Source organism: Vigna unguiculata, chromosome 6 (assembly GCF_004118075.2).
Source record: "Vigna unguiculata cultivar IT97K-499-35 chromosome 6, ASM411807v1, whole genome shotgun sequence".
Classification (NCBI taxonomy): domain Eukaryota; kingdom Viridiplantae; phylum Streptophyta; class Magnoliopsida; order Fabales; family Fabaceae; genus Vigna; species Vigna unguiculata.
In genome coordinates this window covers 33,491,278-33,512,336 of record NC_040284.1, presented here as the reverse complement: position 1 = coordinate 33,512,336, position 21,059 = coordinate 33,491,278, and the positions used below count along the sequence as shown (strand labels likewise).

Here is a 21,059-nt window from a genome sequence, read left to right as displayed (position 1 = left end):
GTTCAATGAACTTTAAGAAAGCTTATAAATTATATTTTTGTGTGTAATAAAATAAAATAAAGAAGTAATCCTATATTCTTCTTTCTAGATATTGAATTCATTAGATTTAATTAAATATAATAGTATGTTTTTGGTAATACTTATTTTATGGATTAGAAATTGAATCATCAATGAGAAGAAAAATAAAATTAATCAAAATATTTTTAATTTGTTGATCTTTATTATTTGTTTTATGTATTGGAAAATGATCACACCGGTAATATGGATTAGGTAAAAAATAAACTATTTCAAATATCTTATTATTATTTTTCCTCTTAATGCAGTCAATTTTATCACTTAGAAAACGTAATAAAATACACATAAATTAAAGTAAATAAAATAAAAGCAAGCAACAATGGATCCTTTATTGTTTTTATCTTATTTCTTTTTTTTGAGGTATTTTAGAAATTAATTTACATATTGATTTGTGCTATGAAGTTTAAAAAGTATAAATAATACTTAAAGTAAAAATAAAGGGAAATTAGTATCTAAAAACTGAAAAAAATAACTTTTGATGAATTTTGTTTTTTGTTTATTAGGTAATTTTTTAGTATTTAAACTTATCTATCACATCCACTAAAACTCTTATTTAATAGAAAATATTTAATAGTTTAAGCAAGATAATGAAAAATATTTTTTAAAATGTATTACAAGAGAACGAATAAGTAATCTTTTATTCTTCCATTTGGATACTGAATCCATTAGATTTAATTATTGTGCTGTAAGTTTCACCTTATAATTCCATGATATAATGCTAAAATTAATTTCTAATAGTAATAATAGTTCGTTTTTTAATGTATACATATATTATTCATTTTTCGTATGCGAAAAAATTAGACAAGTAGACATGTACTATTATTTTTTTATCTTTATAAAACATATATATATATATATATATATATATGTTGAGAATATTACTTAATATCTTTTTTATTTAAATTAGTTTTTAGAAAATATTTCAGTTTTAGAGATATGTGTCAGTTTTAGAAATTTGTTATTATTTTAGATTAGGAGTGAGATATTCTAAATATTTTATACTTGATATTTGTTATATTTTGCTCTATATATAGAGTATATCAATAAAATACAAAAACATGTTCCTCCGTATAACATATCACATATATCTCTCATATATCTCATATCTCTCATATTTTCAAAAGCCCTAAAAATCCCAACAATATATTATATCTGTTTCGGGTGTAGGGATCAATAGCCTACTAAAGAACCTCTTCAAGCTTACTCCACTTCTTACTGCAGCGATAACTTCTTCTCCAAGAAAATCTACTCCTTTGCTCGATCGGCTGGGATGACGATCGGGGTACCTGTCTAAAGGGCTTCGATGCTTAAGTCAGTAATGAACCGATCGGTGTATCAATGTAACTGCTGTAATAAATGCGAATTAAAGATACCCACCAACCTACCTTTGGGCCCTATTTATAGTTTTCGGTGTGGGCCTGTGATTAGGGTTCCTTAATTACGGCCCAATGATCCTTTAATCAAGATTACTGACTCGCTTAACGTTAATTAACCCGACTGACTGGTTGTTTGACCGTGCGACCGATGGCCGCTTGACTGGATTAGTTATACCCTGTTTTTAACAAGTGAACGATTCGTGTATGGCTGATCGACTGATGAACGTATGTAAAGGACTATGCGAATCTAGAGATTGAGCGACCGATCGACCCGATGGTTGATCGACTGATTGTCCTTTATTAAGTTAAGGTGCTGTTCGTGTGGGGCCGATCAACCGATGTCACATTGGAGATCAGAATGTCACTCGTTTGTGCGTTACCGATTGACCGATAGGCCTGAATGTGGGTGGCTTGCGAAACCGATCAACCGATTGCTTCTGTGACTTATTTGTGTAACCGTTTGACCGATGGTCTTACGACTTGTTCAGCAGGCCGTTCGACCGATGGTCTTACGACTTGTTCAGCAGGCCGTTCGACCGATGGTCTCTTAACGTTGCTATATGTTGTTTGTAGAACCGATTGACCGATGGTCTTATGCAATTTGTTTACTAGGCCGTTAGACCGATGGTGTTTTATATACGAGTTTTTCCAACCTTGTCCGATGGGCCTGAGGATTGGCTTTGGCCGATTGACCGATGGACATACAGTACAATATCAAAGTAAGTTTAAAATATAGTATAAATATTAAAAAAATATCTTTCATCATTGCATATTTCAAAGTTAATTACATAAAATAAATGTATTTACAAGTTAAGGATTGATGCTTGATTACCGTTACCATACCATCATATTTGTAGTTGAAATCTTATACGGGCCTTTTCAGGGCTATTTCTTCATGCACCTTTTTAGAAATCAATTTTATAAAGGGTAAAATGGTTATTTTGAAAATTTGAGGAGGTGCAGAAAGTAAATGTCCCTTTTCCGAGTTAGATGAGTGTGGTTGGACTTGGGTCCCATCTAATTGGGTTTTGTTATGCAAATTTTCTGGTTTAGAATGTGTTTAGCAAAAATAATTCACTGAATGAAACTAATCTATTCAGTGAAATGGTCAGAATCTAGTTACCATGTTTATGAAATTAAAAGATATAAATAGGCATTTTGAAAAAAAAAAAATTAAGAAAAAAGAAATGGTGGAAAAAATGTAAAATAATTTTATTGAAATAATTGAGAAAATTTTGGAAAGATATTTTTTTTTCTCATTTTTCATAATCTTTTAGTTTGCTTCGTTATTTTCATGTATTATTGGTTTATTTTTAATTCAGATAAAATGAAAGCATCTAATTCTTGTGTATTAGTTTTAATTATATATATATATATATATATATATATATATATATATTGTTAATGATTTGATTTTTATATTTAATATTTTATATAATTGAAAAATCATAGTATAAATCTTGAATATGTAATTCATTTTAAGCGTTTATATACTTTTTTGTCTCAGATTAAATTTATTGGTAGTGTTAAAGTGAATTCTGTTCTTAAATAGTAGATTATTTGACACTCAAGGAGAGAATTAGAAGTTATTACTACTAAGAATCAATAATTAAATATATTAATTAATAAAATAATATTTGTAAATAAAAATTTACAAATAAGGGTGAACAAGGTATATTGCAAAATAAATGTTACCACATATTAAATGTTCTTGTTAACGAGAGTCCTTAATTAATAAACATTAAAATTTACAAACATTTATAATTAATTAAGTATAATATTAAATAAAATATGACCTAATCATAATTAATGCAGTTTTATTTTATGAAGAATGCTAAACAGTGTTCTAAGGACACGGGTTAAGAAATAATTCATGTGTATTTGGTATCTTTATCTTTACATTGAAAACTGAAATAGTTAAATACATTAACTAAAATAGTATTAATGCATATAATAGATTTTTTAAAAACAAAAATACCCTTTTAATTTTTAAACAACAATTTTCTGATACAAAATATGACTTTGAAATTTTTAAAATTTTACTCAAATTGATACTTTAATTGTTTAATATTTTTTTTTTATAATTTTAGATGTTTAACACTATTTTTTTTGCTAATTTTTCTATTAATTTAAACTTTCTTATGTTTAATTATATTTAATTTTTAACAATATTAAAATATAGTTATTTTATTATTTAATTATTTTTTAATTTTTATTGATGAACATTAAATAAAATATAAAACACACAGTACAATAATTATTAGCATTTTTGTCTTTTTAAATAAAATAAAATTGTATTAATGATGATTAGATTAAATTTAATTTAATATTATACTTACTTATGTATTTCTTGTAGGATTCAATGTATATTAATTATCTTAACCAGTACCCTAAGAGTACTGGTTAACAAGATTAACAATAATACCCGTAAATATTGTACTGTTGTTGTAATATTTTATTTAATGTTTAAAAGTTAAAAATTAATTAAATAACTAAATTTTAATGTTATTAAAAATTAAAATATAATTAAGAATAAAAAAAATTTAAATTAACAAAAGAAATAAAAAAAAATATTAAACATCTAAAAAATTTACAAAAATAAAATTTTAAGTATGTATTTGAAATTTAATTGAGTTTCTAAAATATTTACTTTTACTGTTTATAAATTTTAAAGGATATTTTTTCTTTATAAAATAAATTATAAGCATTTATGTTATTTTAATTAATATAATTAATTATTTTAGTTTTCAACGTAAAAGTGAAAAAATTAACGTATATTAATTGTTCTTTAACTAATGACACTGGTTAGCATTCTCTTTTATTAAATTAATATTAATATTATAAATTATACAAATACATCTCATGAAAATAATAAATTTGACAACTATCTTAATTAATTTAATTATTATTTTTTACTATTTTATTGCATAAAATGTAATGTTAGATTTAATTAAAATACAGATAATAAATATTTATAATTTAATGTAATTAAATATAATATAAGAAAAAATATTTAAAAATCAATAAACAACATGAACTTAATTTTAAATATATATTAAAATACGAATGTATAATTTAAATCGGTCCATGCATAGCACATATTCTAAATAAAGTAATTTACCATAATCTACTAGGTATTCAACCACAGCAATTGCAAATTATTTAATTTTGAAAAGTGATTTTTGTAGATGTTAATTGTGTGTTTGATGATCCAAAGAGAAAAATAGTCCACTTTTTTTTTTCTTACATTTTCTACAGGACAATAGTGGGGCATACTTTTATTCGGGACAGGTTTATCCCGAAACCAAACGCACCTGAAACGGCATTGTCTGAAGTCGAAAGTTCATTTCATTTAAGTTTCATTTCGCAGTCATTTAGCTATCTTCATTGAATATAAAGGTTCTTCTCTCTCTGACGTTCTTTCGCGAAACTCTGCCCCTTGCTGCTGTTGCTACTGCTTTTGCTGGTGCCACCACCGAACCATTTAGCCGGGAAGCCACACTTCGTTCGGGAAAGGTGTGTTCTGATCACAATTTACGCGATTTGTGCATTCAAGTCATTTTTTGGATTTTTTTTTTCTTTCGAATTTACACGCTCTTTTCGTTACTGGATCGGCAAACTTCTGTTGTGTTTCCTGGATCAAAAATTTTTACGGTTTCGTTTTCTGTTGCTGATCTGGATCTATTTCCCTGCTGCATCTTCTTGTGTGTGTAGGTTTCAGTTTTTGCTTAATTTTGCTGATATATGCTTTCTGATGCATCGGTTTGTTTATATGCGATAAATGGGTGATCAAATTGGAAGATGCAATTGCTGCTTAGCTTGTTATTATATATCAGTGTCCTGTTTTTATTGTACGCGTCTAGTGGAGTTCAGGGTGTCAGTGACAAACTTGGGTTCAAAAATCAAAATTTGGAGGGTCGAAATAATTAAAATTATAGTACAGGAATTCAATATATTTTGATAACGTTATCACTTAGAATTGATTGTGAGCATTTAATGACATTGTTTAATTTTTTTTTAATTATATGTTTTTATTTTAATAATGAGGCTATTAAGGTTTTCTTATATTATGATTTTGTTCCCTTGTGTAATATTCAATAAAAAAAGTTGGAAAAGTTATCCTTATTTTTTTTTTTGTGAAACATTGTAAGAAACATCCTGTCTTTATTAAAAAAGTGTATGAGAATACACCAAAAAAATATTTTTCAAAGAATTTAAGGAAATAACATTTTTTTCTAAAATTAAAGAAAAACTTGTACTTTAAAAATGTGTACAAAAAGCTCACTAAAGGAATCCTCTAATTTGAGTCATATCATATTGCATCACTTTTCTTACATAAGGGATTAAAATTAGAATCAGCCGGTCCCATTTTATGTTTCTTATTTGTCCCTGTAATAATTTCTTGTCATGTCGTCAAAACTGTTAATTTCATTTAATGTTCGTGTGCTATATTTATTGACTTAACAATAATACAAATACAAAATATTATTGAAGGAAAAGGGAAGAAAAAACATAATGGAGAGGTAGTTTTAATCCCTCTTACACCATACTGAATATATAAAAGTTGTGAAAAAAATGGGTTGAAAATAAAAAATAGAGTTTTACATTAGAAAAAGACAATTAAGTAAGTAAACGGGTAATGTTTAGAAAGTGTCACTGAATTAATCATAAGAATAAATACGTAATGGAAAATGGGAAAAAAGGTTTTTCAAAATGGAAAATGCGTGTAAGAGTGTGATCTTGTTCAGAACCACTGTTATCCGATGTTCACCTATTTGTCCTTGCGGCCCAGTAAGAGTTTGTTGCCTTCTCTGGTAAATATGTAATGATATAGTCCCTACCATTTAACTCCTGACGGGAAGAGGAATAAGAAATTCGGACCTATGTCCTGTTTGCAAAGCTAGCAGTCAGAACATTATTCATACCTTTAGGGAATGTCCTCCTACGAAGGCACTATTGATGAGATTATTGAATCGCAGGGATAGTCTGTCTTTTTCTTGCCTTCCTACTCACAAGTGACTTGTTTCAGATCTCCTTCCGAACAACCCTGTTCAGAAAAAATTTACTGTCCATTTTGGTGGAACTATAGATTTTATTTGGAGAAATGTTCTAATGCAAAGTGGGAAATCAATTCAGTTATTTTTGTTAAAAGTCCAGAAGTTTTTAAGACATTGAACATTGAACTTATGCATATTGTTCAAAAATAAATGTCTTTCTGCTAATGATCCTCATTCCTTGTTTTTAAATTTGCCTAACCGGGCTTGGTTAAGATAATTGTGATGGTGCATTTTTCATCTGTTGGTCAGAGAGCTTCTTGAGGAATTGTATTAAAAACCATCTCGGGATTACCTGGCTGGTTCCTCTGTCGCTATCGGGATCCTTCCAGTACCCATGCTGAACTTTGGGTATTTACCTTGGAATAGAGATTGTGGTTTCAAGTTGCTGCATTTGGAACCTTCTCACCATAGGGTGCTCTTCCCTTCATCCGATACTCCCTTTAGTTCAATCCATCCTGAAATTAGCATCTCTGTGGATTTTCTTCCTGGAAACATGTATACATAGAATGCTACAGTGCAGCTGATGCCTTGTTAAACCTGCCCTGTCCATGCATATGGAAACTAGAGTTAAAAAGATGTAAATTAATAAAATAAATCGAAAATAACTAAATATTATCTTCTTTTTTTCAATGATTAAAACCTTATAAGTTAGTTATTATTTTTATATCTTTCAATGATTTACATTTACTAATACTCAAGGAATAAATAATTTAAAGAATATTTGAAGTTCTTAAAAAACCTTATTAGTAATAAATGAAACTATACATAATGGCACCCGTCACCTATAACTAAGATCGCTGCTGGCCATGCTTGCTTCTGATCGTTCGTGTCTGTTGATGATTTTCTCTGCATTTGCTTGAAAATGATGGGATTTACATGTTTCTTTTCTGGTTTGAACAAAAAATGAAACCATTGTGACTAGTGATTGATGTATTTTTACACAATTGATCGACAACGAAAAGACCTCTCTAGTAGTTCAAACTTTTATTTGTTGCATATTCTTTTGTTTGGTTTTATTATTTCCCCCCATAAACCACATCTTTCCCGATCTCTGCTACAGGTTTTAAAAGATGGCTGATGGGGAGGACATTCAACCTCTTGTTGTTGATAATGGAACTGGAATGGTCAAGGTCAGACTATGTTTTGTATTGCCTATTAATAAGTGCTTCTTCTGCTATTTTAAAGATGGCTTGCTTAGTTTTTCTTGCTATAATACTAATTAGGTTTTCTCCAATGTTTTGCAGGCTGGTTTTGCAGGTGATGATGCTCCCAGAGCTGTGTTCCCCAGTATTATTGGTCGACCGCGCCACACTGGTGTAATGGTTGGGATGGGTCAGAAGGATGCCTACGTGGGTGATGAAGCCCAATCAAAAAGGGGTATACTCACCTTGAAGTATCCTATAGAGCATGGCATAGTCAGCAACTGGGATGATATGGAGAAGATTTGGCATCACACATTTTACAATGAGCTTCGTGTTGCCCCTGAAGAACATCCCGTACTTCTTACTGAGGCACCACTCAATCCCAAGGCCAACCGAGAGAAGATGACCCAAATTATGTTTGAGACTTTTAATGTGCCTGCCATGTATGTGGCAATTCAGGCTGTCTTGTCTCTGTATGCCAGTGGACGTACTACAGGTTTGTTTCTGTGATTTATCTTTTATTTACTATTTACTATTCACTGTACCGTTATCATGAGACTTCAATTGGATGCAATCAACTTATCATAATTGCTGTAAGTCGGTAAGTTCTGATTTGAGAATAGGATACACTATCCAAAGTTATATGTGACACAAAAGTTGGAAACTTGGGAAATCCGCTTGATGTTCTTCGTGAATTGATTTTGTTCTTAGTTTTAGCCTAGTTAAATTATATACAGCAGCACTATTCTACATGTACAGGGGAGGGATATTCATGCATTTCTATATTAGTTACTTGTGACCAGCATTATTTCCTTATCCGATTGTGTTGCTATGATTGTTTTAATCAGGTATTGTGCTTGATTCTGGTGATGGTGTGAGTCACACGGTGCCTATATATGAAGGTTATGCTCTTCCTCACGCAATTCTTCGGTTGGATCTTGCTGGTCGTGATTTAACGGAGTACTTGGTGAAAATTCTTACTGAGAGAGGATACTCCTTCAGCACCTCTGCTGAAAAGGAAATTGTCCGTGATGTGAAGGAGAAATTGGCATATGTGGCCCTTGATTTTGAACAAGAAATGGAGACTACCAAGAGTAGTTCTGCTGTGGAGAAGAGCTATGAATTGCCTGATGGACAGGTAATTACAATAGGCTCTGAGAGATTCCGTTGCCCAGAAGTACTATTCCAACCTTCTTTAATTGGTATGGAAGCAACGGGAATTCATGAAACGACGTACAACTCCATCATGAAATGTGATGTGGATATTAGGAAGGATCTGTATGGAAACATTGTTCTTAGTGGAGGGTCTACTATGTTTCCCGGAATTGCTGATCGTATGAGCAAGGAAATCAGTGCTCTAGCACCAAGTAGCATGAAAATCAAGGTGGTTGCACCTCCCGAGAGGAAGTACAGTGTCTGGATTGGTGGTTCTATCTTGGCATCACTAAGTACCTTCCAACAGGTTTATACCCAGCAGACCCCTCCCCCTTTACGTCAAATTATCTATAAAATTGATTAGTTTATGGAAGTTTTGGGTTTTTATATTATTCTCTTATGTATGCAGATGTGGATCTCTAAGGGTGAATACGATGAATCTGGGCCAGCTATAGTTCACCGGAAGTGCTTCTAAGATGGGTCAAGTTGAGCTGGATGGTCATGAAGCTCTTAATGCTCCCAGTCCTGTGCCATATTTCCATCAAGCTTGGTTTGACTTATTGGATACTTGATGCTTTGGGTTTTTAATAGGTATATCTAGTTAATGAATGGATTTGTAAGTTGAGTCTGTTATATGTTTCCCCGTTAGGTCGTTGGAAGCCAGATTTTTTATGCAGTTGGTGATGGCATTTGAACGTTGTAGGTTCTGCTTGGTTTGGTTTTCCTTTTATTCTTTTTTTATGCTGTGGCGAAAAAATTAGGTGCCTCGAGATAGGGGGACGATAAGTTTAAGCATCCTTTTTACTGGAGGGATTTTTGATTTAGTTTCTGTTGATATTAATTATATGCTTAATTGGTTATGTTTGCAGTACAATGAGAATGTTTTTTATTGTTTGATGTGATGAATCCCTTGTATACATACACCATTTGGTTAGCGTGAACAAGAATCTAGGATTGTGTGTTTTTGTTCCATGATAATGATATTCAAAGAATAAATTTCTGGACGAATAAATAATGAGCTCATAGTATCCCGACTAATCATTCTAGATAACTTTTTTGAATTTATTTGCCGTATGGGTTTTTTATCCCGACTAATCACATTTAACTTATCGAGTTTTTTTATCCTAACCTCACTTTAAACCTTTATTTATTTATCAATTAATATTTTAATATTTAAACTTATCTATCACAATTACCAAACCTTCTATTTAAAAGAAAATATATAATTAACTTTAAGAAAGCTTATAAATAATATTCTTTTATGTATTATAAAAGAAAATAAAGAAGTAATCTTATATTCTTCTTTCTAAATATTGCCTTTATTAGATTTAATTATTGGATTGTAAGTTTCACCTCATAATTGTATACTATTATATTAAAATTAATTTGTAATAATAATAACAATAAATTTTTTTACGAAGAAAAGTTATGCATGTATTCATGTGTTATTCATCATATGGAGAAAAGTTATGTGTATGTTTATCTATGATGTAATTCAAATATATGTTTATTAAACCAAGTTTAAGTGTAAATATTAAAACCATGTCTTTCATCATTGCATATTTAAAAGTTAGTTGTATAAAATAATTTCTCTTAGTTCATATTTGAATATGTATATTACATAACTATTCCACATGGTACAACTAATTCCACCGCCACTACATATTAACAATTATACAATTAAAATAATTCAATAACAGAACCCAAATGATATGAAGATGTTAATATTTTTAAATAAAAGCATTGCAATTGCATATATAAGAAGCTTAAATGCCAGAAATAGATTAAAAAATATTGACATTTGAGCTCCGTTCACAATTCCAGGAACCTTGAAGAAAGCGAAGAAGTTTGGTGTTCACTAAACTGCACTAGTAATCTTGTGAAAAGACCACTATTTCTGATCACATAAAAAAAAATCTTATAAATAAATAACAATAATGTACCTATTTAAGAAATAATCATAGTTTCAATATCTTTTACAACTATTTATAACTTGAATATGCAAAATTAAAATTCATTGTGAACTTATATAGGTTCTGGTCCTTAAAGAAATCTCATCTTATTACTATTAATACATCAATTAACAAGTGGATAAGTGAAGTCAGTGATATTTAAATAGTACTAATAATTTGTTATTTTTTTAGCAACATAATAATTTTATGCTTCTAACTGTCCTCTCGCAAATTTCCATTCCCAAATCTGTTTTTTCTCCGACATCACTCTTCCCTCGTGATTCTCGCATCTCTTCCGCATGGCAAGAGGCGTATCGCAATCTCAATCATCAACGTCCGCTGCCACCACGCGACCGGGCGTGATGGCTCCCCGTGGCTCCGCTGCCGCCACCGCCGGGATGCGCCGTCGCCGTCTCGGAGCCGGTAGCAGCTCCGCTTCCGTCGGAAGCGGTTCCGGCACAGGAGGAAGCAACATGCTGCGGTTCTACACCGACGACGCTCCCGGCCTCAAGATCTCGCCGACGGTGGTGCTCGTGATGAGCCTCTGCTTCATCGGTTTCGTCACCGCTCTGCACGTGTTCGGCAAGCTCTACCGCTATCGATCCGGCGCCGGCGTATGATTCCACTACCAGGTCACAGATCTGACGATGACCGCTTCTTGATCTGGATCACGAAATCCGGTTCTCGTCTCGGTATTCGAAACCTTCGCTTTTTAACTTACGCACTATTTTTTTAATTAATTTTGTAAATCTTCTTATGGCTTGATTAGGCTTCCTGTTTCTCTAGCTGTGAAAATCAGTCTCTTCATTCATTTATTACTTTTTTATTTCATTCCATTATTACACTTTTTTGCTTAAATTTCCAAAAAGACAAAAAAAAACGTTTGCGATTTTAGCCATTTCTGTTATCACTGTAGCTTGACTTGCGTAGAAAATTTCTGTTAATTATTGCTTTACCAGCGACACCTTTATTATAGAATACTTTTAGTGAGAATAGGAGAATGATACAATTGAACTGTGGTTTTACGTTGCAAATACCATATTTGAACTAAGGATTTATATGTTGCTTTGGAAAGGTTGTCTCAACTCAATAATTACAAGAACCTGAATGTATCACCGTGGTGACGCATTTGAATGTACCAAAGTAGTTAAGTTAGATAAATTAGCAGCAAGTATTGCCTTTGTCTGTATATAAGGAAAAGGTATAAGTCTGTGTATATTTGAACCATGTAAATTATCAGTTTCCAGGTTCTTCTTAAGATGTATATTTCTAATACTTGATGTTGACCTTTGAAGAAAGGGATTGATGACTATCTCATTGGATGGACCACCTGGCTGTAAAGGTAAAAAAATTTATAAACTCTTCCGTTAATGTTTGGATAAACTGTTCATAAACATCGAAGAGAATTTTTTTTTTCACTAACTAAAATTAAGTGAAGTTAAAAAAAGTTTATGATTTTTTTTTTACAATTTGGCTTAGGGAAAAACTGATTTCCCTTTTTTTTGTGTTTACAGAAAATATAGTTTAAGTATATCTTAGACTGATTTTGTTTAGTTAAATTAACTAGATTTCTATACAAATTATCCTCATTAGATTTTTCTTTCCAGAGTGAGTGTAAGTGTAACCGTCCAAAGAAGGTATTGTTAGGTCACTTGGTTGAGAATTCATTCTGCCGAACCTATCTTCAGTCATTGAAGAGAGATTCGATAGTATAAAGTGCAAGTCTCCCATCAAGGATAGAGGCTGAATCTGATATTCTTTTTTTTTATCATGAAGGATAGGCTCATGTCATACTCTCGTGTTTGTGTCTGTTGGTTCTTTTGATTTTTCTCATTTATTCTTAGATGATTAGCCTCTTTCGTCGAAGTAATATCTCCTAGTCATCCATGTGTGGCAGCAAAAGTATTCAAAATGATCGAGTGGGACTATAAATTTAACATCATATCAAATTTATTTATTTATAAATTTATAATCTTTTATAAAAATTTGGTTAACAGCAAAGAGTTTTATAAATAATGTGTTAAAAGTGTGTTATTATTTGTTTATATTGTAGGTGAATTGCATTTATGTTAAAAAGTGGGTTTGGACGAATTAGCTCACATAAGAATCATAGATTAGTTTTATTCGTCCGTCTTTATAATGTGGTATTGGATCAGCTGGCATAAATAAAATCTTAAAAACAAAAACTATATATAAATGTTATAATAATAATAAATTTGTTTTAATATTTCATATTTTGTTGTAATATATAATTTGCATTTCAATAATAACATTTGGAGGAACTTCCATTTTTTTCTGTGGGAACATTTTTGTGGGAATCTTGGATAAAAAAAGCATTATAAAAAACATGATTTTCTCGTAATTTAATTTACAAAACAATATATATATATATATATATATATAGTATACCTTTTTTAGTAATTCAAAAATATAGATGGGATTGGCAACATAATTGGGATCAATTATCTTGCTTCTCCATTGTTAGACGAGTTTACCTGAGAATTTAATTGAAATGAACAGGTATGTTAAGATATTTTACATCATTAACAAATCAGGAATTATCAAATTGAAAACAATTACTTTAGTGTTATATCTTTAACTGAATGAATTAGCAGTCTATATAGCGTATCAAAATTGAACCAATTAAACGCGTTTGCCACAATGGTCAGTGAACGCAGGGAAAGAAAGCTGACAAGAAAAAACAGAGTATTAATTGTTGCAAAATTAATTATCACCTTTCCAAAACAAAACATACATCCTAATTGATTGTAGCAAGGACGTAAAAAGCCTATACAAGTAAATTACATAATCAACCCTCAATCTCAAAATCGATGGTTGAAACAGTTAAAAGACCTACTTCTGACTTCTGACCCCAAAATTTTGAAAAATAATTAAAAAAAGACACTTCCCTATTATTTCCCTATAAGCCTGTGGAAGGCGAATGAATTTGAACCCAGGCAAATTCATGTGTGTAAGGCAAACTTGCATTGCAAGAGGCTTCACATGCATACACCACAATTGAAGCCCAATCCAGAGAGTCCACTTCATTGTCAACGCCGAAGTAATAAAGCAACTGTGGCAAAATCTGACACCACCAACATTAAAAACTCAGTATCCAAAGAAAATGTACAAAACATTTGGTTGAGCAAGCAAAAAACAAAAGTTTTAGATGCAGAACAACATTCATCTTCAACCACTGATATCTAAAATAAGTACCTGAAATTCACAACACATAGGTCCACTGCAGTAACTGCATCTAGGGATATCAGCATTTGATGGCCGACCACTTGAAAGAGGCCATATAGGCTTAGCATTAGTATTCCTATAATACCTGATTTACCAAAACTGTAATTAGACCCAATATATTGATAAATCCAATGTCATCAATCCGGCTATCATGCAAATTCATCATTTTGAACACACTAGTACACAATATGATTATAGGCAAATGCAGTTTTATAAGGGGCTGGGAGAAATTTGGATTCATAATTTAAATTCTAAACTGTCTCCATACTTATAATTTAATAAATAACTTAGCATTGTTAAGCTAACAGTTAACACTCCAGCTACTTTTGTTAAATGTAACTATGACATGTTCCAAATGAATGGATCGTCTAAAATGTTAGGTTAATCAGAGACAAGTAGCAATATGAATATATTTCCACTATTTCCCTGCTTATTTTAGTTTTTTATCCCAAAAGGCAAGATATTATATTTGTCAAACATTTTCACCTATCCCGTTTAGTAACTAATCTGCCTCCAAGGGCACACAAGCAAATTCACCATAGTTAAGCATTCTAATTTGGCAAATCTTTATCACCTTAGCACTTGTTCAGGGGCCTTGTCGATGCATTCCTGGAAGGAGGCCCAACTATTTTTGTCAGCGTCACCCTGTTCATATACAATACAATTAGCGAATAATATACATAAACTAGAAACAATCTTATTAAAATGATAAAATTGATACCTGAAAGCTATCAAAAATTGAATTCATTGTGTCATCAGTCCTGTTCCTTGAGATCAAGGAATTAGACACGGTATTTTCCTCAGACATGTCTCTACTATATTCACTTTCATCTTCAATGCTGATCTCAAATTCAGGCCAAAGATTCTTGCTTCCACCTGAATGATAGTGAAGAATGATCTCAGGTGTAAACTAACAAGAACCTAAGTAGATGTCATAAAATTTAATACAGTGATGCATATGTTTTATTTCGGAATGGTGATTTTAGGTTTCATAAGAGATACAATTTTAAATATCTTATCAAAGTGGTTTTATGTATGAGCAATATCGTAATTAGTCTCAGCATTTTTACATTTCACCTAAAAGTGACTAATAATTTCGTTATCAAAGAGAAGCAAACAAACATTGCAACAAAAGTACACAACTTTAAACCACTTGACCTCTATGTGACCCGAGCAAGGTGGTTTCACTTTTGTTGGATCCAGAAACAGGGGAAGAAATTTGTATCTGAGGACAAGCAATTTTATGCCCTGTACGCCAACTCATAGCCTGTGAGATGGAAGAGAGAAAACAAGTATCATGGGAACCAAATTTGTGGAAGAAAACATACAGATACACTAAATTAATTCCATTACCTGGTGTTTCTCAGAGCAATACCGTGCCTGTTAGCAACTACTACAAAGCTTGTCTCCTTTCCAAGTGCCACACCAATCACAAAGAACAGCTGAAAAGTAAGCACACATTGCATCAAAATTGCAGTAGATTCAGGACAATTTGTTTCATAGAATGCACTCACATGTAGTCCAAAACCTAAGTCACCAAAAGTGTTAATCCACTTTAATGGGAAAGCACGACATACATCACTTACATATTACAATGCAATTATGCAAGTAACCTGTTCAGGTTAAACAATTATGTTAGAATGAAATCAGAAAAAAAAAATCCCTGATAAAAGTGTGGTCCCACTGTGTACAGTCACAGATCGTAGTCATGAAGTCCTTTTCACTTCATGCAGGACTCCTCAACACTAGTACTCAATACTCAGTGCTCAAAATGAGGTAATCATGAATATAAATATTCAAAAATAAACATACACAAACCCAAGCTAGAAGGTAAATAGGCATCTAATCAACAGAAACAACAATCTCTCTTCACCATACAAAAGCAGAGGATCTCTAAACAACTACAAACATGAATGGGATTATTATCAACAAATGAAGTAAAACTATTATAATGGTGACTACCTACCTCCACAGCCAGCAGGTTTGTGACTCTCGTTATACTGAGGGCATTCTTCAGAATAAAATGGATTAACACGTCTTAATTGACAACGGAAGACCTTCACACTTTAATTAAAAAATAACATAATCAGATATAAACAACCAAAGTAACTAAAACAATGTAAAAGGTTGTTTAAGAGAAAATGATCCCTGACCTTCTAGATGGCTTCTCTGGATGGTGTTTCCATTGCTCGTGTTGATCCCTGAGGAGGCATTTCATAGAGGGACACATAAAAACATACAACATTCGGTGAAATGCAGTTTCCTGCTCAGTTGGTGCGTAAACCTAGAAATTTTCAAGGGTATAGCACAAACCTAGAAATTTTCAGTTGGTGCATACAATATGTCACAATCCACAGGTAGAGCACAAACCATACATATGTCAGACAATCATGAGGCATTAACTTCATACCTGAAGTAAAAATTGTAAAGGGTCACCACAAATGTCACACCCGAATGATCCCCCAGATGGTATATTCATAGGATCAAGCCAAGCCTGTTATTCACATCACAACAGATCATACACCTGTCCGAAACTGAAACTTTCTTTGTACATCCAAGAAGTAAGATATAAGTAAATTGTAAATGAATTCAATGAAAAGGTAAAGTACAGGGACTCCTCCAGCTTTGCTTGGGAAATATTGACGTTGAAGAGACCATTTATTCTTTGGCTTGTCAACAAAGCCAAGTGTGATGGGTTCATGTTCTTCTTCTTCTTCATCGTCATCAACATCATCATATTCCTCTTGATCTTCTACATCATCATTCTGCATAACCTTGAGCTTGTCAACCAGATCTTCAATGGCATCAGTATCCATGTGTTTAGGAATGAAACAGAAATGGCTAGTCTGCGAGATAGTGAAGACTGAGTGTGTAAGTAGCACATAAGATTTTATCATTACACCAGAAATATATAGCTGTAAACCTGATTGAAGACTGGAATATCTGATCAAGCAATCTAAATTTGAATCATGCAGCCGAACTTAGATACCAAACAAATAGCAGAAAAAAATTATTCAAAAAATTGTTCACATAAAGCCTACAAAGTCCAGACCAGTGTTATTAAAATTCAGCTATGGCGGCACCATGGCGGATTTGCAGCCTGTCGCCACAAGAAGGCAGTACGAAGCTGGTTTCTTATGGTGGCCGCTTTTTGCATAACAGGTGGCAAATGCTGAACGGTTAAGGCGGAACAGCAACGTGGAAAAGGAGATATGCAGTAGCGTGGAGAAGAGACAAAGGCAGCAATGTGGAGAAGAAGTAGATCAAACCTATTTAGGAGGAGCAGCTTTAGGAAGATAATCTAGTTGATTTTGGGTAAAAGACCCACCTAATGTTGTTTTAAAAATTGGACCAAGCCCAATAAATTTATTTTAACCTAATACCCAATAACCTAACCCACCTCTCTCTTCTTCTTCTTTAATCTCAGACCTTGCGGCTTACCACCTTTGGTCGTCACTCACCGCCATCCGCCGCCATATGAATAAATTGAAAGAGTAGTATTCTAAATTCTTAGTAGCTACCTTACCTTAGAATTTCTTCCTAAAAATTGAGCTCCTACATCTTAAGAGTAGCTACCTTACCTTAGAATTTCTTCCTAAAAATTGAGCTCCTACATCTTAAGAGCACCGCTACTCACAATGTTATCCCAAATAGCGATTCCTACGATTCAAGCCTGTAAGTGGCTGTGGACGGTTAGCAATGGCTAAAGGTTGTAAGCAGCAAGGTCTGAGACTAAAGAAGAAGGGAGAAGTGGGTTGGATTATTGAGTATTAGGTTAAAATAAATTTATTAGACCTAACCCAATTTTTAAAACAACATCAATTGGACCTTTTACCCAAATCAATTAGGGTTATCTTCCTAAAACTGCCCCTCCTAAACAGGTTTACCCTACTTCTCACGTTGTCTGTCTCTTTTCTACACTACTGCACATCTGTTCTAGCTCACCTCTCTTTTCTACACTACTGCACATCTGTTCTACCTCACCGCTGTTGCGCCTTAAGCAGTCGCCATGGACCGCCATGAGAAACCCGCTTCGCCACTACCTTCCTGTGGCGGCAGGCTGCAAAACCAGCACCGGTTTCTGCCATGGCACCACCATAACCGAGTTTTAATTAGACTGGTTATTATGCCTATTTTTGCTGTCAAATAGTGAAATGTTGGGTCTGCACTTATCAGTTTTTGTTTTCCATGTTATTTCTAATTTATAGTTTACTTTTTATCTTTCATTTACTAATTAGAATGTATCTAGGTAGTTGCTTAGCATCTCCTTTTAATGATTTGGTAGTCTTAGTCCATCTTTAGCCATTCAAGTTCATTTTTTTTAGGTTTTCACTAGGCAGATTTTAAGTCTCTTGTTATTTTTTATTTGTGACCTGTTTCCCATCTTTCTTTTGTCAATTAGAACAAGTAGTTATATAGGAGTTTTATAGAGTAGTTTAAACCAGTTTTAAGATTTTATAGTTTTTAGCCTATTCTAGTATTAGTGTTATTAAACCACCACTTTAAACTCGATCAAGACTCCCAAGCCGGATCAAAACCAGCCTTCGTCTGCAAACTACAACAAAGTGTCAGAAGAAAACTCATCAAAACCTCAAATCCCACAAACACTGGAAACAAAATAACCGCATTTCTACCTCCACCATTTTCCTTCGAGAAACTTAACGAAACTGAAAACCGTAACCTTTTTTAGCCCAGCATTTTCAACAGAGACCCAGTACAATTAAAAAATAGCATGATTTGAAGAAACCCTCCACAAACTATCAGAATGAAATAACAAAATAAAACTAAGAGATTTATAAGGGGGTTCTATAAGGTTCACGACCCGTCTGAGGCTCGATCGAGCTGTACAAAACAACAAACGCTATGAATGCAAGGGGAAAGGCAAGACCCAACCCCAACACGAACAAAATACCCCAATACAAGAGAGAAAACACTTAGAATTTGGGAGAGAACATACCCAGAATACAGAGATCTGTAGGTGAAGTATTAGCACTAGTTCCTGATATGAAATCTACAGAAAAATCAGAAAGAGATCACTTTTACACTGCAGAAGATACAAGGAAGCAGAAAGTCACGACCTTTAGGTCATAATGGTAACAACAACCTCTTCTCTTCTTACACCTCCCTCCCCTCTGCTCTCTCTCTTTCTCTCTCTCTTAAGATTGATGCAGCAAAAGGTTTAAAATATGACACTTTTTTTCTTTCTAAAACATAAAATAAAAGTCATTATTTATTTTCTTTTCTTTTTTTTTTTCATTTTTCCATAAATAATTTCAATTCTTCCTGACTTGTTTAATATTTTGCTGATAAAGACCAATTAGCAATATATGAAATATATGGAGTTAAAGATATTAAATAAATTTCATTTTTCCTCTTCTCTTGTTTTTTTTACTCATAGTTGAGAAAAAAATATTTTACATAATATTAAACTAATCTTCATCGATAGATGGCCCGTCCTCTTTAAAAAAATTGTTTTTTCTTTCTACCAAGCACAACATATTTAAAACTTTCCGATATCCCTGCGAAAATGAACATGAATTGACACTCCTAATTTTATTTTCCTCTTGCCACGAGAGGATGGGATTTTACACATAAAAGAAATTACCTTCGGGGCAGTATGCTTCTTAATAATTTCATTTGACTTGAACATCACATCTGACATATAAATTGTGATTCAAAATATGATTCAAAATCAACAAAGAAAAATTTTAATGAATAAAAAGTCTTCTAGCCAAACTTTCATATAATTGGTGGAAGTAGAATTTTCCACAAAACACATATTAGTCATATCTCAGAGAACTCATTGGTGAGAAGTTATTGCACCCTTTTATCTTCATAGTCCTTTTTTATTATTGGGATTGAATCACAAATTCTACAACATACTATTCTCCTTTCAAACAACAATTAAGTTCATTAAAGAACAAATAAGTCTGCACGCAGCCAGTGTAGTTACAAATTACAACCTCCAAAGCAATTTTCACTACAGAAACAGGTTAAAATAAATTTTCATCTGAGCAATGAAAACAGTACACAATACAAATCAAAACGCCGTAAGATTCAGAATACTCAATCGACATTATAAAGTACATATACCCACCCAAATGAACAAATGAACACAACACATCAAATAACACGGTCAATTTCAAGGCAAACACGATTAGGGCAAAAAAGATGGGAAATGGGGAAAATTTTCACACGAATCACGATTTAACGAACCTGTTATTGCTCACCGCCGCTGCCGTAGGTTTCGACTCCGACGCCACCTTGATGATCTGAGCTCAAACGCGTCTTTCACAAGCCCGTGACGCAACCACTGAGTTGAGGCTTCGTTCGTGATTGGTAGATGAGATAGAGATGAGTGCTGAGAGTTGAGGCTTCATTCGTGGTTGGAAGAAGGACAATGACAGAAACTGAGAGAGATGAGTTGAGGATTAGGGTTTCTAGGCTGGAATATACATATTGAGTCTTTGCTGAGATTAAAACGGTCGTTTTGCTGTCACTTAATAAAATCTTTTGCTTTTAACTGTCCATTTAAACCATATAGACTCCAAATCCCGATCTATTATTAGTCGCTAGTTTTTACTTATTTATATTTAAAGTTTTATTTTTTATTATATTTTTGTATGTTAATATATATTTTAATTATGTGAACTTTAATTGATTAATTCATGCTTTTAACTATTACTTTTACATATTAAATTGATTTATTATAATTAATAGTTAAAATTTATTTTATAAATATTAACAATTTAAGTTATTATACTTTTGTATCCTTTCAATAATATATACTTTTTAATTTTATTATAAAAATAGTCATCTTAATCTTATTTATAAAATGAAACACATAATTTTTATTGTATTTATTTTGATACTTAAAATCGTGTTTAAATGTAATAAACTCTAATTATTTTTAATAATTTATATTTAAAGTTGTTTTGAGATTGAGTTATCTCTCTATTAGATTTAAGTTGATTAGAGATTAACTCAACCAAAGAGTAAGAAAAGTTAAGCATATCCAAATAGTAAAACTTACTCTAACTACATCTATATACTTGT

At 32.2% G+C, this 21,059-nt stretch overlaps 2 protein-coding genes and 1 pseudogene across 4 annotated transcripts; 2 read left to right on the top strand and 1 right to left on the bottom strand.

Annotated features, from left to right (window-relative positions):
- The first annotated feature begins 4,765 nt into the window (after positions 1-4,765).
- LOC114186734 (actin-11-like) lies at positions 4,766-9,705 on the top strand. The gene is made up of 5 exons (XM_028074722.1): positions 4,766-4,967; positions 7,569-7,638; positions 7,753-8,146; positions 8,499-9,112; positions 9,215-9,705. The coding sequence occupies exons 2-5, from the start codon at positions 7,579-7,581 to the stop codon at positions 9,278-9,280; spliced, it is 1,134 nt and encodes a 377-aa protein (XP_027930523.1). The 5' UTR covers positions 4,766-4,967; positions 7,569-7,578; the 3' UTR covers positions 9,281-9,705.
- Positions 9,706-10,850: 1,145 nt separating this feature from the next.
- LOC114187189 (protein transport protein Sec61 subunit beta-like) lies at positions 10,851-12,136 on the top strand. 3 transcript variants are annotated; one of them, XM_028075354.1, is made up of 2 exons: positions 10,851-11,449; positions 12,053-12,136. In XM_028075354.1, exon 1 carries the CDS (start codon positions 11,057-11,059, stop codon positions 11,375-11,377), a length of 321 nt encoding a protein of 106 aa, XP_027931155.1. In that variant the 5' UTR covers positions 10,851-11,056; the 3' UTR covers positions 11,378-11,449; positions 12,053-12,136. The 3 variants fall into 3 exon arrangements, with proteins under 3 accessions (XP_027931155.1, XP_027931157.1, XP_027931156.1); XM_028075356.1 differs by having other exon boundaries at positions 11,998-12,136; XM_028075355.1 differs by lacking the exon at positions 12,053-12,136 and adding an exon at positions 11,833-12,030.
- Positions 12,137-13,461: 1,325 nt separating this feature from the next.
- On the bottom strand, positions 13,462-20,511 carry LOC114188148 (annotated as a pseudogene).
- Between the last annotated feature and the right edge of the window lie 548 nt (positions 20,512-21,059).